The sequence below is a fragment of the Haemaphysalis longicornis genome, unplaced genomic scaffold (genome assembly GCF_048455015.1).
Source record: "Haemaphysalis longicornis isolate Haplotype H1 unplaced genomic scaffold, Haemaphysalis longicornis Haplotype H1 scaffold_8, whole genome shotgun sequence".
Taxonomy (NCBI): Eukaryota; Metazoa; Arthropoda; class Arachnida; order Ixodida; family Ixodidae; genus Haemaphysalis; species Haemaphysalis longicornis.
Window position 1 is genome coordinate 117435157 of NW_027526445.1, and position 19509 is coordinate 117454665.

Consider the following 19509-nt stretch of genomic DNA (forward strand, 5'->3'; position numbering starts at 1 on the left):
TGTATATAGGTGTGCATTTAGTATAGGGCACCCATGAGGTCCGCACCCCCGACCCGCGCAGGCTTTGTTTTTGCTGCTACGGGAGCGGTTGGAGGGCCTTCGTCCCGCAGCGGACATGATGATGATGATGATGATGATGATGATGATGATGATGATGACGACGACGACGAAGACGACGACGAGGACGGCGGCATGGACTTCCACTTAATGAAGCTGTCAAAATCAGCATGGACTTCCCCTTAATAATGCTGTCAAAATCAGCACCATGTGTCTCTCTTAACAGGGCTCTTCTTCTGATTTATTCTCTTCTGATAAGCTTTCTGACCTGCTGCAACCTAATACAGTTAAACCTGAATGTAACGAACCTCTATGTAACGAATTCCTGGATTTAACGAAGTTTTTCATTTCTCCATTTCCACCTCCATTGAAGCTCATGTGTTTGCGACCTCTATATAACGAAGGAGTTGGGACGGTTAACCTTGATGTAACGAATTCGCTACGCTGATAACTCAATGTTTTTGCCCTTTTTCTAAAAAATCGGCTGGTGAAATGCACTAATTATGCGAATTTCCCCGGCACCGCAATCTCCCGTGCGTTTCCATGCGTGAGTGCGGTGTGTGGGCTCGGTGCCCATGGCTGGCTTGTGGGCGCGTAGTCGCGCGTCTCCACTGCAATCTGTGGTGTCCGTTCGTCGGTGGTGAGTTCTGTTGCCAGAAAAGGAAACAGTTTGTCTTTTCAAGACAAGCTCGATATTGTAAAGGCCGTCTCCGCCGGCGAGAAAGAAGAACGTCACCGCCCGGTACAATGCCCCAGCTAGCATGCCCTCGACAAGTTTGAGTGCGGAAAAGAGCGTCACGTTCGCGAGGAGCCGCCCTTTCAGCATAAGTTTGGTTCTTGAAACGCGTTATGGCACCGAAAAGTATCAAAAAGCAAAAGTGATACTTAAGTTACGTTCGTGAAGAGGGGAGCCATATAGTAGCAGTAGGCACAAATCACGCTGTTTTTCAGTGTGAAATGCATCTCCTTGAATAAGGGTGAGTTCAGCATCACTGATGTCTACCATTTTGGTTTCGCCTATGCTTCATTCACGCAAGATTTAGTTCGACACCTGCATGTAACAAAAACCTGGATGTAACAAAAAAAAAATGCAAATTTTCGACAACTTCGTTATATCCAGATTTAACTGTATGCTGTTCTCGGGACACCCGTCAATAGTTCTTTCTCTCAATTTATCCTGATTGCCCGGCCGCTGATCTTCTATGTTACAAGCCGTAAATAGTACCTGCTAAAAATTGTACATTACTTTCGAAGACTGTCATCTGCCAGGTGGTGTCGATCATCGAGTCATTTTTTCATCCTCGTCACATCGTCGAATCTGAATTTCCTCCCCCTTCATGAGCCCCTGGAGAAGGTTGTACACACTCTCCTTCGAGCTGCACTGCGCACTGTTGCGGCTGTCAGAGTGGAGCGGTCGTTGACGGAAGAAGGCTACAGAGGCCCCGTCTTTTTCCGTACCGGTGATTCTGCGGGGCCGCCGTGGCCCGACCGCTTCCGGCGAGAGAGAGACAAGGAGGGCGGAACCACCGGGGCTGATGACGTCAAACTCTTCAAGCAGGCGGGTCGAAGCTAAACGGCGGGAGTGCTTGCGCTTGTGTTGTGCCGGCGTTTGCAACAGTCGCTGAGAAAAGAGTCGCACTAAATCAAGCACCCGCAAGTCCGATCGCACTGTTCGCCGTTAACGGAACAGACGTCTGCCAGTAAACTCCAGCTCACTGCATTACGCTCCACCTAAACTTATACCCATAGTTAGGTGAGTTAGGCGAATTTAGTTGCCGCTGCTCAGTCGTGAAACCCCGGGTTTGCCTGAAGAATTAAAATGCAACGTGGCACGAATACAACAGGAAATTATGTAAATAAATTTTAACGGGTCAACGCTCAAAGCTCATGGAGGTATAAAAAGTGTTCTTGTGATTTGTGTTTAAAGGAGCCATGAAGAGAAAGCAAAACTTCGTTTAATTTGATAGAACTAGGATTCAGTATCTCACTCAGCTCCATTACAGCCACAAAAGAGGTTTTTTAACAAAAAAAAGCAAGAAGTATTTAAAAACTTTCAAATTTTGCGCCACAGTGGCGTTATGAGCAAGAATGACGTCATACGGGCCAACAATAAAACACAATTTTCAGTGCGTTAACTGCACGTTAGCATTCAAGTAATGCGGTCAAATGGAACAGACGTCCAGTCATGTGTGGTCGCGACAGGTCAGTTAGGCGGCCGCCAATCGCACAAACAAGGTTCCGTGATGTCATAGAAAAGTTGCGGGAAATTGGCTAGGGGGTCGCGACTGCTTCACACGTTTTCTTTAATATCCCCGTTATTTGCTCGAAGATTTTGATGATATTGGTATCATTGTTATCGGGACTAAGCAGCCTTCTAATAAACCCAACTTGTATTTTGTCTTCATGGCTCCTTTAAACGGCACGAGATGTTAATGATTAAAAAAATTCAAAAATGGGCTTTAGGTTTGTGCGACTTTTATGCAAGGTCAGGTAAGGGGAGTATGCCACGGAGTGCGTCATTCCTGGAGTATACCAGAAGTGTAGAGGGCGTGGAACGCATAATCCTGGCGGTAATACTTCCGAAAGAGCTCCGAGGGGAGGTGTTACTGTTCCCACCGAGATCCGCCATTGCCGAAATGGGCCCACGTCCTCTTTCAAGCACGCACAAAATTTGCGGCTAGGCAGGGCGTTTTGTAGCACAGAGCTATGAGGCTCCATATATATGTATATATGTTCTATGTGAGCTATAGAATAGAACTTGGCTAAACAAATCAGCATTGATTTCCTTGAGTTCAATCGATCGTTTCTTAATTAAGTAAATTCATAGAGCACTTCACTATATTAATTTACCAACCTGTTCTTGTCAGCCAACAAATAAGCAGGCATACAATCTCCTGAATTTGTTCCCGATATACTTTTCAGTCTCCGCACTTTACTTTTCATTGTATCGTAAAAACATACGTATGGCGACGGTAGCCCTATGGTTGATAATTTACAAAAGCGTCCTCCAAGTGCTCTATAGAATGTTGTATGCCCAAGCTGGCGTACTACGTTGCACAATTAAGCACTTTTTCGTGTACTTCCACTCCAGACACTGTTCACAGCATATAATTTAAATGCGTGCAGCCATAACGCCATCAGCTTTTGGTGAAACTGACTGCTACAACACGTGGAACAGGCAGTCCCAAGAGCCTTGTGTGAGGTCAAGCCCAAACATAAACCCTTGAAAATACCATCAGTTGAAAACTTGGGCTGTTTTATGCACCGAAGCTACTCCTCGGCTTGGAGGCACGCCGTAGTGGAGGGCTACGGATTTAGACAAGTTGAATTGTGAACGTGTGCCAAAATCTCGACGCACGGGTGTTTTGGTCCTTCCTTGATCGCACCCTTTAGAAAAAACAATGGCCGCGTATATGCTCGCTTCGCTGCAAATGTCATCGGAAGGCGTTAGTCTTGTGCAGCCCCTACAACGGACTGCCTTTCCTCTCTCTCTTGCCCACCTCTCACGCTGTGCCGCGCCTGTCTAACGCATGTATGTATGTATGTATGTATGTATGTATGTATGTATGTATGTATGTATGTATGTATGTATGTATGTATGTATGTATGTATGTATGTATGTATGTATGTATGTATGTATGTATGTATGTATGTATGTATGTATGTATGTATGTATGTATGTATGTATGTATGTATGTATGTATGTATGTATGTATGTATGTATGTATGTATGTATGTATGTATGTATGTATGTATGTATGTATGTATGTATGTATGTATGTATGTATGTATGTATGTATGTATGTATGTATGTATGTATGTATGTATGTATGTATGTATGTATGTATGTATGTATGTATGTATGTATGTATGTATGTATGTATGTATGTATGTATGTATGTATGTATGTATGTATGTATGTATGTATGTATGTATGTATGTATGTATGTATGTATGTATGTATGTATGTATGTATGTATGTATGTATGTATGTATGTATGTATGTATGTATGTATGTATGTATGTATGTATGTATGCATGCATGCATGCATGCATGCATGCATGCATGCATGCATGCATGCATGCATGTATGTATGTATGTATGTATGTATGTATGTATGTATGTATGTATGTATGTATGCATGCATGCATGCATGCATGCATGCATGCATGCATGCATGTATGTATGTATGTATGTATGTATGTATGTATGTATGTATGTATGTATGTATGTATGCATGTATGTATGTATGTATGCATGCATGCATGCATGTATGTATGTATGTATGTATGTATGTATTTATTGTTCATTGGAAAGGGAAGATCTACCAGCAGGCGTAAATTGTCTCGCCTAGGGGCGGACACCGAACGCCTGTTGGTGTAGGGGAGGGGGGATGGGGAGGAAAGAGTACACAGGAATAAGGGGATAGGGTAGAGGTGGGTTAACACGGAACATATACACAACACATAGGCAAGATTAACAAGGAACATATATAAAACACACAGGTGCAAAAAAAAAAGAAAAAAAAGAAAAAAAGAACAACAAGGAAATAAACAGTTGGCAAAGTATGAATACATGTAAACACACATGAATTAAAAAAATTGTGCAAGGCACAAATACATAGAAACACTACACATATACAATATACATCAAGGTACAGAACACAATAGAGGTTTGCTGAGTTCAATTCAATTTTCCCGCGTTCGCACCGCTCGCGCCTTTTGTTACCGAACTGGCTTGGCGCTCGAGACACCAGCTGGAGGCTTGAGCGAGAGCCCTTTTTGTGTTCCGTGGTTAAAATATTGTCTTTAGCGCACTTTTCTTGTTTTTGTCATCGCAAAAATCACGCCGACGTCATGTTTAAATAAACGCACAGTGCTAGTGCAAGTGAAGTATTTAAGTTTTGCTACAAATATGCCATATGTTTTCTTGTTGCAGAACAACGCTGGCAAGTGGGAAGTATGCTACCAGATTTAGTATTTTGAAAATGCTCTGCTTGTATAAACTTTACGTTTAAGAATTATATGAACTTCTTAAGCGGCGGCTGAGTAGTGGGACCGATATTGGAGAAAAATTTTCGCGTTTAAGTATCCCAAGAAAGGCTATCACCATTAAAACAGCCGTCGTGGCCAAGATCTAACCGGCGTCCATGGGCTCAGCCGCACAACGCCGCAGCCACTGAGTCACGCGGTGGGGGAAAACGACATGAACTGACAAAAATCGCTGCAAGCAGCGAGACACCCACAGCGCCTGAGCCATTCGCGATCGGCTGTTTTATTTGTTGTTCTGCGGTGCCGCGGATTGCCGCACGGGCATAAGGACCAGACCTGCTAAGCGTCCTGGATATATTCACATTTTAAAAATCCTGGGCCATCTCCACTAACGTGAAACCTGCGGAGGGGCGAAGCATGCAGTGTATAGGTGTATTCAAAGATACATCTCTCTTGCCACACGGCATGCGCTGATTGGGAGCCGGAGAAGCGCCGCTGGGAGGAGCAATCGCGCGCTTGCTGAGGCGGTGGCGCCCTCTCTTGCGTTGAACCGGATTCAAACAATTAAATGAGGCATACTGGCCGTAAGTTGTCTTCGTGTCACACGCCGCAGCATGCTAAGAATTATGCTTTACAGGAGAAACCGTGGCGTTTGAAACCAATTTTGAGGTCTAATTTAACAAAGTTTTGTTAATAAGGCAATTAGATCCTGATTATTCCTGTATTTTAAATTATTTCAAATCGTTTTGGTTTATTTTTAATCGGTTATATTCATTATACACTTGTTTTTCGACCATCGATTGACAACTTGATTTACCGTGACGACAGGATACGTCGACAGCCCGAGCCCCTAGGGTGTTTCACTTCTAAAAGAAGGTTCGACGCTTTCTAAGCGTTCACACATCTCTAAACATTTCGTTGTGCATATAAAAAGCTACAAAAGAGAGTGTCAACACCGGCGTGCCGGGTGTTAACTTTCTGGGGGTTATTTTTAGGCATAAAAAGCTCATTGCAAAATTGCTTTTCGATTCAGTCTATACCGCCAGTCTATACCATCAGTCTATACCATCAAAAAGTGAGAGTTCATGCCAGTGAACAGCAGCCGCAGTCCACCAGAGAGTAACAGATGGTAAGCGAGCGAGTACCGTAGCTAAAGTCCCGGTCTAAGAGGTGCGACTAATAGACTACCAATTACAGCAGCGGTTTTCCGGCGGGGACGTGCTAGCCGTACCTCAAGCCAAGAGAGAGGAAATTACTAATTATTCTTACTCGGCTGCAGGTAGCCTTGTTGGCACGTTTCCCTTTACAGGCCGTAGGGCTGAGGCGGCTGCCAAAAACATGACGTCTTTCAGCTTTAATGGCTCTGCCCAGAGGATAATTATTCTTCAAAGCTCGACGCCCCATTGCTGAGATTTGTAGAGCGTGCCCCTCAAACCTTGTGTATAGCACCTTATGTACAGCACCGTATGCATATCCGTTAAGACTAAGGGCTTCCGCATTGCAACACGCAGCCTATTTCAAGTTTGTAACGTTAAGATAGAAGTGATATGCTTCCAAAAAAGAGCTTCGGTGCACCATCTGGCAAATGTGCGATGAAAGAGACGCATGCGATCACCATCGCTCCAACAGGCTCTTTCTGCCAGAATTGCTCAGCGTCGGTTTTTGTTTCGAGCACTTCGCACGCCCTCTGAAATACCGAAATAGACGCACTTCACGCGTGCAAGTGTTCCGGGCGAAGGATGTAGAGTTCTACGTCACGAACAGAGCCTGATTCGAGTCACTCGAGGCAGAGCACTACCCCATGAAAACGAAAGTGTAGAGGGCTCCTCGGTGAGTGGACGTACCGTGAAAGTCCTGCCGAATCCTGGCGATCTCGCTGCGGAGCTCTTCCTCTCGGGGCCCCTCGACGGCCATGAAGACGGCGCCGCCGATCACCACGTACACGATGAACACCACCAGCAAGGCGAGCACCTCGCGCTTGCTCATCGTCACCGCCTGCGCACAGGACAAGCGGCACCATGGTGAGCGTGATGAGAAGATGCGAGCTTCACTCCAATGTAATTGACCCTTTTCCAGTAGTGTAGCCCTCTTGCGGCGGCCACCCGAACCGCCCTTGAGGGATTATAGAAGTACACGGCCCTTTTTTCTCGCCTGTCCTGCGCAGTTGAGGAAGCCGTCCCAAGCGCCACGCATGGTTTTTGTGGCAGAGAAATTTTTTGATGGCAGCCATAGCGCCTAATTGTTGGCCTCTTTTAGGGCTCAGTAAACAGAGCAGCACTTAGCTGGCTCGGCGTTCGCAACAGGCTAATCCAATATGGCGTCGTTGTGGTTACGTTTTGCACCCCCCAATAATGGTGGATCGGTCGCTGGGAGTGAGAGTAACGCATGCGAAGAATGCTACTGTAAAAAAGGTCCATTGTATTCGTACAAGAAAAATTCGTGCGGCTTTAGTTAGAACACGCAATAGGCCACACGAACTTACATGGAACCCTGGGAGTTGGTTGTGGAACAAACGGGATGTAGAGAAAAATTCAGCGTCACACACACGACTGGACTCAGTTACAGGATAGCTCATAAACGTGGGAGATATCGTGCCCCTATGTTTAGGGGACAATTTGCACCCACAGGCTTTTTGCTACACCTGATAGCCGTACCTCCATCAAGTCTTGTTGTAGATGTAAAATTTGCAGCATTAGGATTTAGCGCTGTCGTTTGTCTCAGCGCAATTGTCATTCTAAGTCGTGAACTGTGCGTAATCTCCCACAGCAGCTGGTCACTGCGGAGAAATTCATTAGCAAAGCAAGCACTTTTGTTCATTGGTTTGGAGGGGTCATAGAGAGGAAAATATTTTATGAAATTTTGAACTGGAACACGTAGGGACGAAAGGCACTGCAAGAAGCTGTCTACTACAGAACTCTCCCCGCCGAGCACGAATAGCAATGAAAGCAGTTCCCCAGGAAACGATGCCGGAATTCTCGGAAATGTTCCTGCTCTCAGTATGACAGCGCGAAAGATACAACCGACACTACTGGGCAAGCTATATATGCATGTTACATGCACGAAAGAAAAGCGCAATGGAAAAGTCGGCGGCGTGCTTGGCCAGACAGCCGCCATTTTGTACGGCCCATAGGGGTCGCACACCTCTATTAGGGTATGGCATATTCTCTTTCGTCAACGCCTGCAAGTTGACCGCACACAACTGGACAGGCCGAAGAGTGCCAAGTGCGGTAGCCTACTTTGAGGTTTCTTGGACGCAAGCCTTAAGGCACTTCGCTTCCCATAAACCGAGACGCTCTGAACGAGATAGAAAAGCAGTGTTCAGCTAAATGTCACAGCCAACGCTGTTTGAAGCATGCGGGGTGTGATAATTTACTGAAGCGATGCTCTTGTACCCACGTCAACCTTTCAGCATCAACGTGTCGTTCCGTGTGAGTCAGCCGCGGCCCGTGTCCTTAATCACCAGCCGCCCTCTTGCGAACCCATAGTGCGAACAAAGCCGTTCATTCTCTGAAAGTAACGGTCTGAGTCGGCCGCGAACAACGGCACACCTTCAAGGAGGGCCCCACGCTCGGCGCTTGCCCGACTTCCGCGAACCCCCTGGTGTGTCGCGTGTTACCGTCTCTGGTATCGGCTCTGGCTACGTGAGCGCTCCCATTTCTCTCAGCAGTGATTCTCAGAAAAAGCGACTTCCTGTATTGTGTTCCCAGTATTACGTTTTGATTCTGTATTGCTTTACTTGTGCCCCATGGGCTGGGCTACGTGCGTTCGGTAGTGCAAAGCCACACCGTCTACCAAGCCAAGGACACCAAGTTGAATAGGACTTGCCCATACAGAAAAAGCAGCGAGACCCGAAATATTTCGAGTATTATATATACTACTCGAACAAATAACGCATTGAACGAGGTCAAACAAAAGTTAGTTATCTATTTAATTAATTCGGTAAACTTTTCAGCAAACAGCAGGCGCTATGTTAGGGTGCCCATCTGGCGACAGGCGTCCTGAGTCCAGGAGGAAATCCTACTGGGTGGTGGCTGCCCGGGTCGTTTTTCGCGACGTTTCCGCGCGTGCAGTCAGTCACGAAGTTCCGCACAAGATATCAACCACATCGGAAGTCAGGAGTCATGTGTGTATGTGTTGTTTGATTAGATGGACTTTGCCTTCCATAGAACTCTCGGCAATCGCTCCGCCAAATGGGCGTTAAAGTTCGGCTAAGATAAAAGTGTACATACATGCTCGCTGGTTGATTCAAACGCGTTAGTGACAAAATCAATACGAATGTGCCGACTGACGCGAGCTTTAAAAAAATTGTGTATAACACTAGCCCCACGTCCCATCTTATAATAGGATGATAATACAGGGAGCAATGCAGCGCCATCTTCCCTTCAACCTGGGCCGCTTTTTTTACAGGCCTCGCTCACCTGCACTTCATACACCGCGTGCACACACGTGGCTGTCTTTGAAAGACGATAGTCTTTCTTGGGCTATTTGAACGGGAAAATTTTGGTCTATCTGTGTGTCTGTCTGTCTGTCTGTCTGTCTATCACTCGATTCAGCCGGCCGGCCAAAGCAACACATATGCTGCGAAACAGTCTTATATACTCAAATCCAAATATAAACGTCTATGTTCATACTTGTCAATATTGTTGAACAAGAACAAGACATTACGCAAATATAAGGCAGAAAATCAATACATGAGCGATATTTGAAGCAAATAAAATACTACATCAACTGCAGAAAGCCGTCGCCTGCTGTTGCCCGCGCTACCTGGCGGAATTATAAAAAACCAAACGGCAACAGCAACGAAAGGCTCCACTAGATAGGTTCCACGTTGCGCTTGGAACAGTCGTGGAGTAGGGCAACGTGATCCTATGAACGTTTTAGTAGGGCGTCTCGATTCACGCGCGTCTCCGCCGTACGGTAGCGCTGGCATCGAGGCACTCGACTTAGAACACGGTAAATTTAAATTGACTTGAGCAAACCTCTAGCGTGTTATCTTGGGAGGAACGAGACGAGAGAGAAACAGCATGAGAGGTGAGCGGGAAAGACAAGGGATGCATTCACTTGCCAGAGGCGCCAGTAAACTATCGTCTTGCGTCGACATTTGCAACAAAAGGAGCAGATACGCGGCCATTTTTTGCACTCACTATGACCTACCAGCATCCTTCAGGAAGAGACAAAGTTGTGTTAGTTACAGGCACCCCTAAAGTACGCCCTGAACCACGGGACGGACTGCATCTGAGCGTGACGCGAGTGCGATATGTCTTGCGCCACCTCATCCCCCTTGGTAAATATAAACTCCCGCGTGACTCCATCGCCCCGCGGCCCCAGCCCCGGGCGCCAACACACCAGGCCGCGGATCAAGCAGCAGCAGCAGACAGGACTCAGTTTCTTACGCTAAACGGGGAATGATACGAAAATGAGCTGTTCAAGACTATGCTTCTTCGGCTACCTAAACGCGAAACCTCTGGTCCGTCTGTCTCTCTGTCAATCGATTCAGCCGCCAAGCCAAAGTAAAAGAATGCTTGAACACGAAGTATACACAGGCAGGATCATTCGAAACTACTAAAACTGCTCAGTTGGTCCTACGGGCCCACATTATTCGGCTGAAAACAAATCTCAAGCACATTTGGCCTAAAATGTGAGTGCATAACGGAGATTATCAACGTTCCTTTAAGAATAGACGTTGTACTGGTTTTTACTAACGCAGATGGAGAAAAAAATGACGCGTAAAAAATCGTTGTCGAAGAGAGCCGCAATACGGGCAGACAGTAAAAAGATTTCGGCACGTGCTGTACCAAGTAGCGCAAGAACAACTATTAAAGAAAAATAAGCGCAATGCTCTCAATGGCGCGCTCAGCGCGAACGAGTAAAATTCGAATTGAACCAACATCCATTTAGTTCGTCATGGGGGTAGCAAGAGCGTTGGGTGTGTATTGCTTTAATGAAAGAAAAAATACGCAAAGATCCAGCCGATCATGGCCCCTCGGGCTGAGGGCACCTCAATTAAGATTGAGTCTAGTATGAAGGGATTGACAGGAAAGAGGATAGAAAAAGAGAAAAAGAAAGGTTATGGATTATAAGTCGCCCAGCACTGACAGCACTGTCAGCAGCATAGCCGGTTCGAGATTCCCCCGTCCTTAAGAAGAGGTAGGGGATGGGGCAGTTACGTGTGAGAGGTGCCAGAAGTATACCGTCTTTTGACGGTATTTGCACTGAAGCAAGCAGATGCCCGAGTATTTTTTAGAGCGGCTTAATTGCGCACACAGCATGGTCCTGAGCTTACGTTTAATCCTTGAAGTTTTATTAAAATTCGTAGAAACACGGAAGCACGCTCTATGCTGAGTATATTCTCGTTGCTAGTCTGCAGTGACTCTTATATAGTGTATAAGTGCTCGGGTAATATTAGTGAGCTTGAAGCCATGAAACACATTACACTTGGAAAGTAAAAGCCGGCTGCAATTACGAATGCCTACTACCGTACCAAAATGTACTACACAGTTCAGAGCCCAGTGTAGGCACACCAGTGTTCATTTGCACGAGAGAGTAAAGAGAGAGAGTTAGAGAATGTTTTAATGAAAACTGAAGAGGTCAGTCCCACTAACGGTTGGACTTGCCTACTTACTCCCGATGGGGGTGAATACAGCGACTAGTGCACTAGTTTAGGTAGTGTAGTGAATTGTTTTACCTGGTGTGCCACTCAATACAGATTTCTTCCCCTTTCTAACAAAAATAGCAGTGGCTTAGCTCGGCTATGCCAGGATATACGTAGCGTGAGCTAAGAACGTTCAGCAATCCAGTCCAGTCCAGTTCAGTCCAGTCCAGTCCAGTCCGGTACAGTCCAGTCACTGTTCCTTGTGCATGCGCAGCGTGGCTCTCCAGGAGCCACGCGAAACGGCTATCAAGCGGCTCCAGCGCAGCGTCAGACTTGGCTACTGCGCAACGGAGGCGCACAGCTGGGCACGCGCCGGCGCCAGTGCGTCTGCCGCGGCTATGACGTCCCTCCTGTGGAATGCGCTGACCGGCGAATCTGCAGACCCAATTCTTTGCACACCCGTACTCCAATTGGTCCAGTCCAATCCAATCCAATCCAATCCAATCCAATCCAATGCTCCTCGCGCTTGCGCAGCACGGCCCTTCAGGGTCCACGCAAAACTGACCTCGGCCAGTGTAGCTTACGCTACAAAAGGCGAAGTGGTGCCTCCCCAGCTTCAGGAGTATCGTTGTTTGCGTGGAAGGATCGCGTTTGGGCTAGCAGTATGCAGCGGCTAGCATTTCCGCAGTCCGCCCTCCTGCGCTCGGGTCGTCGACACGAGTATTAACGGAACCGTCCAGTGACAACACGGCAACTCCAGGATGCAGAGATAGATACGCGTCGCACGCTCCTCCTGCACAAACAATGCACGCTCCTCTCATCAAAGCCTCCAGCTCCTTCCCTCTCCCGCACCCACGCCGCGCAGTAAACAAATAAATCACCCCGATGCGAGCTTTGTAATTCGAATCGCTCGTTGTTTTCGCGCTTCCATCAACAAAAATGCGGAACGAGAAAGAAGAGAAAGAGCAGAGCCTCGCGCTTCGAGTTTCACCCGTGAGATTAAAAGGCAGATGCTTCAGTTTCCTTAGCAGCCGTGTTTCTCCGTCCTTCAAGGAACTTGTTCACGAAACCTCTCCGGGCGATTTCGCGGTCCCACATTGTCCGCTCGATAGGGCCGCGATTGGGGTAGGCGGCTACAAATGGCGACGCGCTGGCCCCACGAGTCACCGTTTATCGCGAGGGTGTTGACTCCGCAGGCAGACGCTGCTAAACCAACACCGGAGCACGGGGGCTGCGCGCTGGGCGAAAAGGGGGGAACCGCATTATGGGCTCTGTAAAACGAAACAAAAACACCTCTCCTTCCCTCATCTCCCTGAGTGGGGGAGCTAAAAAAGAAAACGCGGATAAAATGGGACTTCCGCGGAGAGAGCGAACGAAGATGATAGTGCACGTCGCCTCGGACGTCACTACTCTGCAGGGGGCCACCAGACCCCTTGCCTCCCCCGCTACCTCTGCTGGCCTCTGCGTGCTTACAACGCAGCGGTGGGCAGCAGACAGAGACGCGAGATCTGTATATAACGTGATTATTTTGCGCTGGCGCTTTCTTTTTCTTTTTTTTTTTCGTCGTTTGTACGCCCTGCTTCTTTCGTGCCTTCAAGGGTTGCTTATGCAACAGCTTTGTATCCTGCTTAATCTTTCCATTTTTAACCTCGTCCTTCGCTCTGTTAGTTCTATCTTCGCTACCGCTCTGTTCTGGGCAAACGCATGTACGCCGTCAAGGGTGCGATTAACGAAGCGCGATACAGCGGACGCGTGCGAAGCGAGAAAACAGCGCGCGCGCATATGAGCTGGGTCTGCAGTGCGTCCTTGATTAGAACGTTAAGTCGACACCTTTCAGCAGTGGCGTATACCGTCCATCGAAATAGATTTTTCGCGAAGCTGCGTTGTCGGTCGTGCTTTGTTGTGTCCGGGTACGTCGATCAGTACATTTGGAAAGCTAAACAATACGTCGTGCTCAGTTTCGTACGCGCGTAATGGGTTCTAAGTATGTTATACACGCTACGCCCTAGATGAAGCAATGCCACGAATGGATATGTATATCGGGAGAGCGTTGGGAACACAGAATAAACACGAAATAAAAGAACCATTAGCCGAGGGAAGCCACCACACACATAAAACATTAACTTACTTTTCACTGTCCATACACTGTTTATATCAACAGCAGAGTAAATGTCAAAAAAGACGTTAGTTCATGGGTGGTGTTCAAGCATATCTATCCACCTTGCTTTCTACCATAAATAGAACTTACCCGCAGCGGTGTATTCATCATCACCCTCATAATAATCGTATTCGAACAGATTTAGGGGAAATCCCCAAGGTGAAGTAAGTTTCTGCGAAGGAAAGTTTGACATACACCTCAATGTAGTCGTATGGCTACAAAGAAAATCTATACAGCTTTTTCGGAAACTTCGCAGTTGAAGCGAAATTCCTTCTGGTCCAGGCGTTCGGCTACATTGAGGTGGATGTCGTACTTTCCTTCGCAGAAACTTACTCCACCTTGGGGATTTCCCCTAAATCTGGTCGATTAACACCTGTACATCACCTCGAGTTGTTGATCAATCCGTTTTCGCGCTGCAAACGACTAGCCTCCTGGTTAGCTCAGCTTGTAGAGCGACTGCTCCGGTTAAGCGGTTGTACCGGGTACGAATCTTAGACAAGGACAAATTTTTCTTCAACTGCGAAGTATCTGAGAAGCTGTACGGCTTTCCTTTGTAGCCGTACGGCTGCATTAAGGTGGATGTCCAACTGTCTTTCGCAATAATAATGATAATATTATCATCACCCTGGTTCTGTCTACTGCAGGACGAGGGCCACTCCCAATGATATTCAGCCGCGTCTATCCTGTGCTCGCTGAGTCCATCATTTCCCCTCGAATTTTCGTACTCCACCCCTCTATAGAGTCCTTGGTTATTGCGTTTACGGTCTGGAGTCAGTGGTGTATTCTGTGCAATTCCGTCGTTTTTAGAAAACACAGGAGCGCTTTTGTCACCTTGTCCGTAAATGACAGATAAGGCCAGTGGCCCAGGATTTTTCTCTTTATAGAACGGCTGCCCAGAGTCTATAGTTCATATCACAAGCTAGCTGCAGCACTGTGGAGGCTACATTGTTATCAATAGTGCGCCCACTGAGGGCGCATAATACGCCGTGAAGGGGGTCCTGAAAGGACACTCCCTTCTCCCCTCTCGGCAAGTGGCACCGCACGGCCCCGGCGCCTTTTGTCGCTTCCTTCGCGGTGAGTTGGGCGCCCTGAGGGGGATAACAATGTAGCCTCCACAGTGCTGCAGCTATAGCTTGTGATATGAACTATAGCTTCCGCAGAGCTGAAGAGAGTTGGCTTCTTCCCGATGAAAACCGTAGACACTCGCATAGGACATGTCGTATGGTCTCTGGTGTGCCACAGACTTTTCACGCGATGCCAAGAGGAGCAGTTGTTTGCGAACAAAAATGTGCTCTGGAAGCACGCCTATTTTCACATGAGCGGTGGGCGGGGTTCGGTAGACCATATTCTTCTCGAGAGCTGTTCTCAACCGCCGTTTATGTATCACAAATGCCCCCTGCCGTACTTTTCCCAGCTGCTTAAAAATATGAAGTGTCTTCAGAACATAGTCAACAAGCACGTCGAGTCATTACATTATGCCAGGAAGCCCTCGAATTAAGACATTCAGTGCACCTCCACTCTGTGTAGAAGGATGACCAGTGCGGATATGGTGCGTAGTGTTAGAGTCGTCTTATTAACACGAGAGTTACAGCCGTTCTCTGTAACCATACTTCCGCCGTAGGTGGCCGTGCATTTACAGCAACAGTAATTCCGTAACGTTTACAACTTCACTGCGAATTAACTAATCATGACAAGTAAATGAAACTCGGTGCAGGGGTATGGTCGTCTTAGCGGCTAATTTTCATTTACTTTGTTTCGGGATACTTCCCATAACACAAAAGTTGTAGCCCTTTTGCGTAATCATACTGCCTCCGTAGATGGCTGTGCTTCACTGCGCAGCAGGCAATGTGAAAAAGCCAGCTTACAAAAACCAAGTTTACGGCTATTCCTCGAAAGTCGGCTTCACCTAAACGTACAAGTACGTTGCTGGGAAAACACTTTTGAGGGGTCATATAAACCGCCTTGTATCGAACTATGTTTTAAGAATAGCTACAGCGCAAACAGAAACAAGGACACAGGAAGACGACGGGACAAGTGGTAACTTCCAACTGAACTTAATAAGAGAAACCCTGCACCTTTTATACGCACTTTTCATGTTAACACTAGTGAACAACGAAAACAACGAAACAACAACAAACAACAGAAAACAACGAACAACAGAACAACAACGAAAAAGAAAACAGACATGGAACCCCTGACAGCACACCACCACATCAACACGCGTTCACGCACTTGGAACAAACAATACACAGATACCAAGTTGTCATACCCGATGTACAGCACGTGTTGGATTTCCTTTCCAATACGTGCTGTACATCCGATATGACAACTTGGTATCTGTGTATTGTTCCAAGTGCGTGAACGCGTGTTCATGTGTTAATGTGGTTGTGTGCTATCAGGGGTTCCATGTCTGTTTTTTTTTTCGTTGTTGTTCTGTTTTACTTTTCAATGGTGTCAACAAGAAGAGTGCGTATAAAAGGTGCAAGATTTTCTCTTATTAAGTTCAGTTGGAAGTTAGCGCTTGTCCCGTCGTGCTTCTGTGTTCTTGTTTCTGTTCGCGCTGTACCTTTTTTAAAATGAACTACCAGCCCGCCCAACGGTTGATTGGTTGATTGATTGATTGTAGGATTTACCGCGCCGACGCAGCGCAGGCGATGAGGCGCGCCGTAATGGAGGGCTCCGGATTAATTTTGACCCCCTGGGGGGAACCTTTAACGTGCGCCGAAATCTCGTACACACGGGCGTTTTTGCTTTTCGCCTCCATCAGAAAAGCGGCCGCCGCGGCCGGGAACCGAACCCGCGTCCTCGTGCTCAGCGCCGCAACGCCTTAGCCACTAAGCCACCGCAGCGGGTCCCACCCAACGGTACACTTTATCAAAATATAATGACCGTAAAATCTTTTTCAATTCTTTAACGATTTTCTTTGTATACTGGGAACCTGTTTTTGCGCGGCGGAGAAACCTGATCCCTGGATAGCGTGACACGATACCAGCAGATACCGCAGCCAAGACCAGCGCTAGAACAGTCAGTCAGTCAGTAAACAGGTGGAGCTAGAGAAGTGACAGTGGAGCCCTCTTTCCGGGGACCCAGTTTCAGCTGCCCCGACCTTCGTTCTTCGGACCAGCTCTCGCTGAGTCTCGAGGGCGGAGTTAGCCAGGGCTTCCTCCCATGTCTCCAATGTGTTGAGTTCGTGGGATAGTTCTAAAACGACAGCTCCGCTGTTAACAACGCTGCTCTATCCAGATCAGATAACCTAAAAGGTGGTCCAATTTATGTCTCTCTTGCTCGGCATGGGCATTGTTTGCTGGCATGAGCGACGTCACTAGAGCCTAATCGCGGCGATTGCCTGGTTTCCTATCAGTGGCAGCAACAAATGCATTGGATCGCTACTTTACAGAACAGCCCAACAAAAGCAGAGCACAAACTGGAAGGCGCATCTGCTGCGACGGGCTAATCCGGCAGCGCCGCTACATGCTGGCGATAGCCTACATCTTTCGCTGTGTTCCCAGGAACGAAATATCGTTTATCCGTAGTGTTTGTTGCAAGGGGCATCTAAGCTCTGACACGCTCGCCTTTACAATATCACACTTGATTACTCTACATATTAGATGCGACTGCATCTCATTCACTCGCCTTGTCCCTCCATACGGCGTTGTTGTTGTCCGTCCACACCCCTCCCCCATTCTCCTCGCCGCGCGAGCTGCGCTCTCCGCCGCTCACCCCCTCTCCTCTCCGATAGCGAACCCTCTCTCGCGAGGGGCATTGGATTGGATTCGATTGGCTTGGCTTGGCTTGGCTTGGACTGTATTGGATTGGATTTGGATTGGATTGGATTAAAGTGGATTATGTTGGATTGTGTTGCATCATAGCCGCGGCAGGGGGTTCACGGCACGTTTCACGCGATGGGAGAATCAACCTAACGGAAACAACAACGGAACCCCCTATGCGTCACATCTTCACAGGGGTTCCCGCGAGGGCAGGTGGGAGAAATTTTTTTGAAAGTGACCCTGCAACACTGCCGATAAACGCTTTCGCTCTTTCCTTCCCCGTGGCTGGAAGCACGGCGAAAGCGGTGTGTTAAGGCCTGCGAACAGCGGCATGTGTTATTTGCTGCTCGCAGCCGATTTTCCTTCCGGGTTCTGCTTCGCTACTGTTGCAATTTTCATTAAAGTGGCTACCGAACGCGTTTGTTGCTGCGTTTGAAGCCAGGCAATAGCCACGATGTGGCTCCAGTGACATCACTCAAGCGCGAAAGCTGCACCAAGCCTGGGGAAGAGAGAAGAGAAAAATCTCTGTGGGAACTTTTCAAGTTATTTGATGGGCTGACCACGTAATATTTGGCCGGCGTACTTTGTAATCTCCCAATATAAGCACTGCGCTTGTTGACTACGTTCCGAAATCATTCAAGTGTTGCAGGGTCCCTCGAAAAAAATTCTCTTCCCAAATTATATTTGGCAAGACTTCGAGTCACCTGGAGGCGGGTCAGACGCCTTTCAAAATAAGCAAGCCGAACTATAGGAGTTAGATTTGGCGTTTGAGAAGCGTTTGAGCTAACCGAAGCTTTGAACTATACCATACCTCTAAGTAAACTGGGATTTGACTGTACCCGTTCCCCGCAAGGAAGGAAGGAAGGAAGGAAGGAAGGAAGGAAGGAAGGAAGGAAGGAAGGAAGGAAGGAAGGAAGGAAGGAAGGAAGGAAGGAAGACTTTGTTGAGGATGCCTGCAACAGACACAGAGCGTACACTGCGCCCGGACGTGGACGTAGCCACTCGTCGATCCCGACGTCACCCCTACTCGGACCACCTCTTCGCTACTAGCTGGCCCGGCTCGAAGTTTGCCTAATCCCAGCGTTCACAAAGGCAAACGGATTTGCACAGAACCTTTGTTTTCGTCGAGTATTATTATGGCTCAAGTATGAGCTAGTTATCATGGGTTCATTGTAAAAGGTCAAAATACGGACAACTGCATAATGAAGTCAACGATACAAGCAATCCCGCGAGCACACGCCTGTCTGGATCCACTGTTGTACGATGGCCCCCAGTGCTATTGATGTGATTAGTTCTATAGCGCGAAGGGCGTTACTTTTGAACAAACTACGAAGAAACAATCAGTTACATTTAAGCTGGTAGCGCAAGTTTCTCCTTGCTGCGTTCCTGAGTCCCACCTTTTTCGGGATGTAATCCCACAGTTCCAACGCGCCCCTTTGCCTCACTTTCCATCTTGTTTCAGTGTTACTGAAACCTCGAATTCCGACTGCGACAAGGTAAGACGTGGGCCTCGAGTTACGTCATAGTGCAGCAATACTTCGGGTTGATTGAGACAACTTGCAAATCTTCGACATCCCCAAACACTATTTATGCATACATCTATAATTAATCCACGGTATCAGGGCCGCTTGTGATGAGCCCATGAAATCCGGTTCTGAATAGAGTACCTAATCTAATAGTTACAGTTGCATTCTGGTTCGGGGTCACTAAACATACCCTGCCACAAGAGGCCCGCTGCGCGTCGGAGACGCATGTAGCAAGGTGAATACTTTATTTACAGCGGCCGGCTAGCATACATTGTGTTTAGGTTGTGTTTCAATAGCCGCAACTAAGTGTAAGTACCCCAGCGAAAACAACTGTGCCATATCTGTCACGTGATAGATACACGCGCTGATACGCACAAAGAAAAATAAACCGCATTAATTGGCCCCCGGCAAACTTGT

The 19509-nt window shown here is 47.5% G+C and overlaps 1 protein-coding gene across 2 annotated transcripts in view; it reads right to left on the reverse strand.

Annotated features, from left to right (window-relative positions):
- The window catches only part of LOC144149794 (open rectifier potassium channel protein 1-like), a 165917-nt gene that overhangs the window by 54597 nt on the left and 91811 nt on the right, over positions 1-19509 (reverse strand). For both annotated transcript variants that reach the window (XM_077681437.1, XM_077681436.1), the window contains exon 2: positions 6894-7044. In XM_077681437.1, the coding sequence (XP_077537563.1) occupies positions 6894-7035 (142 nt within the window). In that variant the 5' untranslated portion in view covers positions 7036-7044. The remainder of the gene's footprint in view (positions 1-6893; positions 7045-19509) is intronic.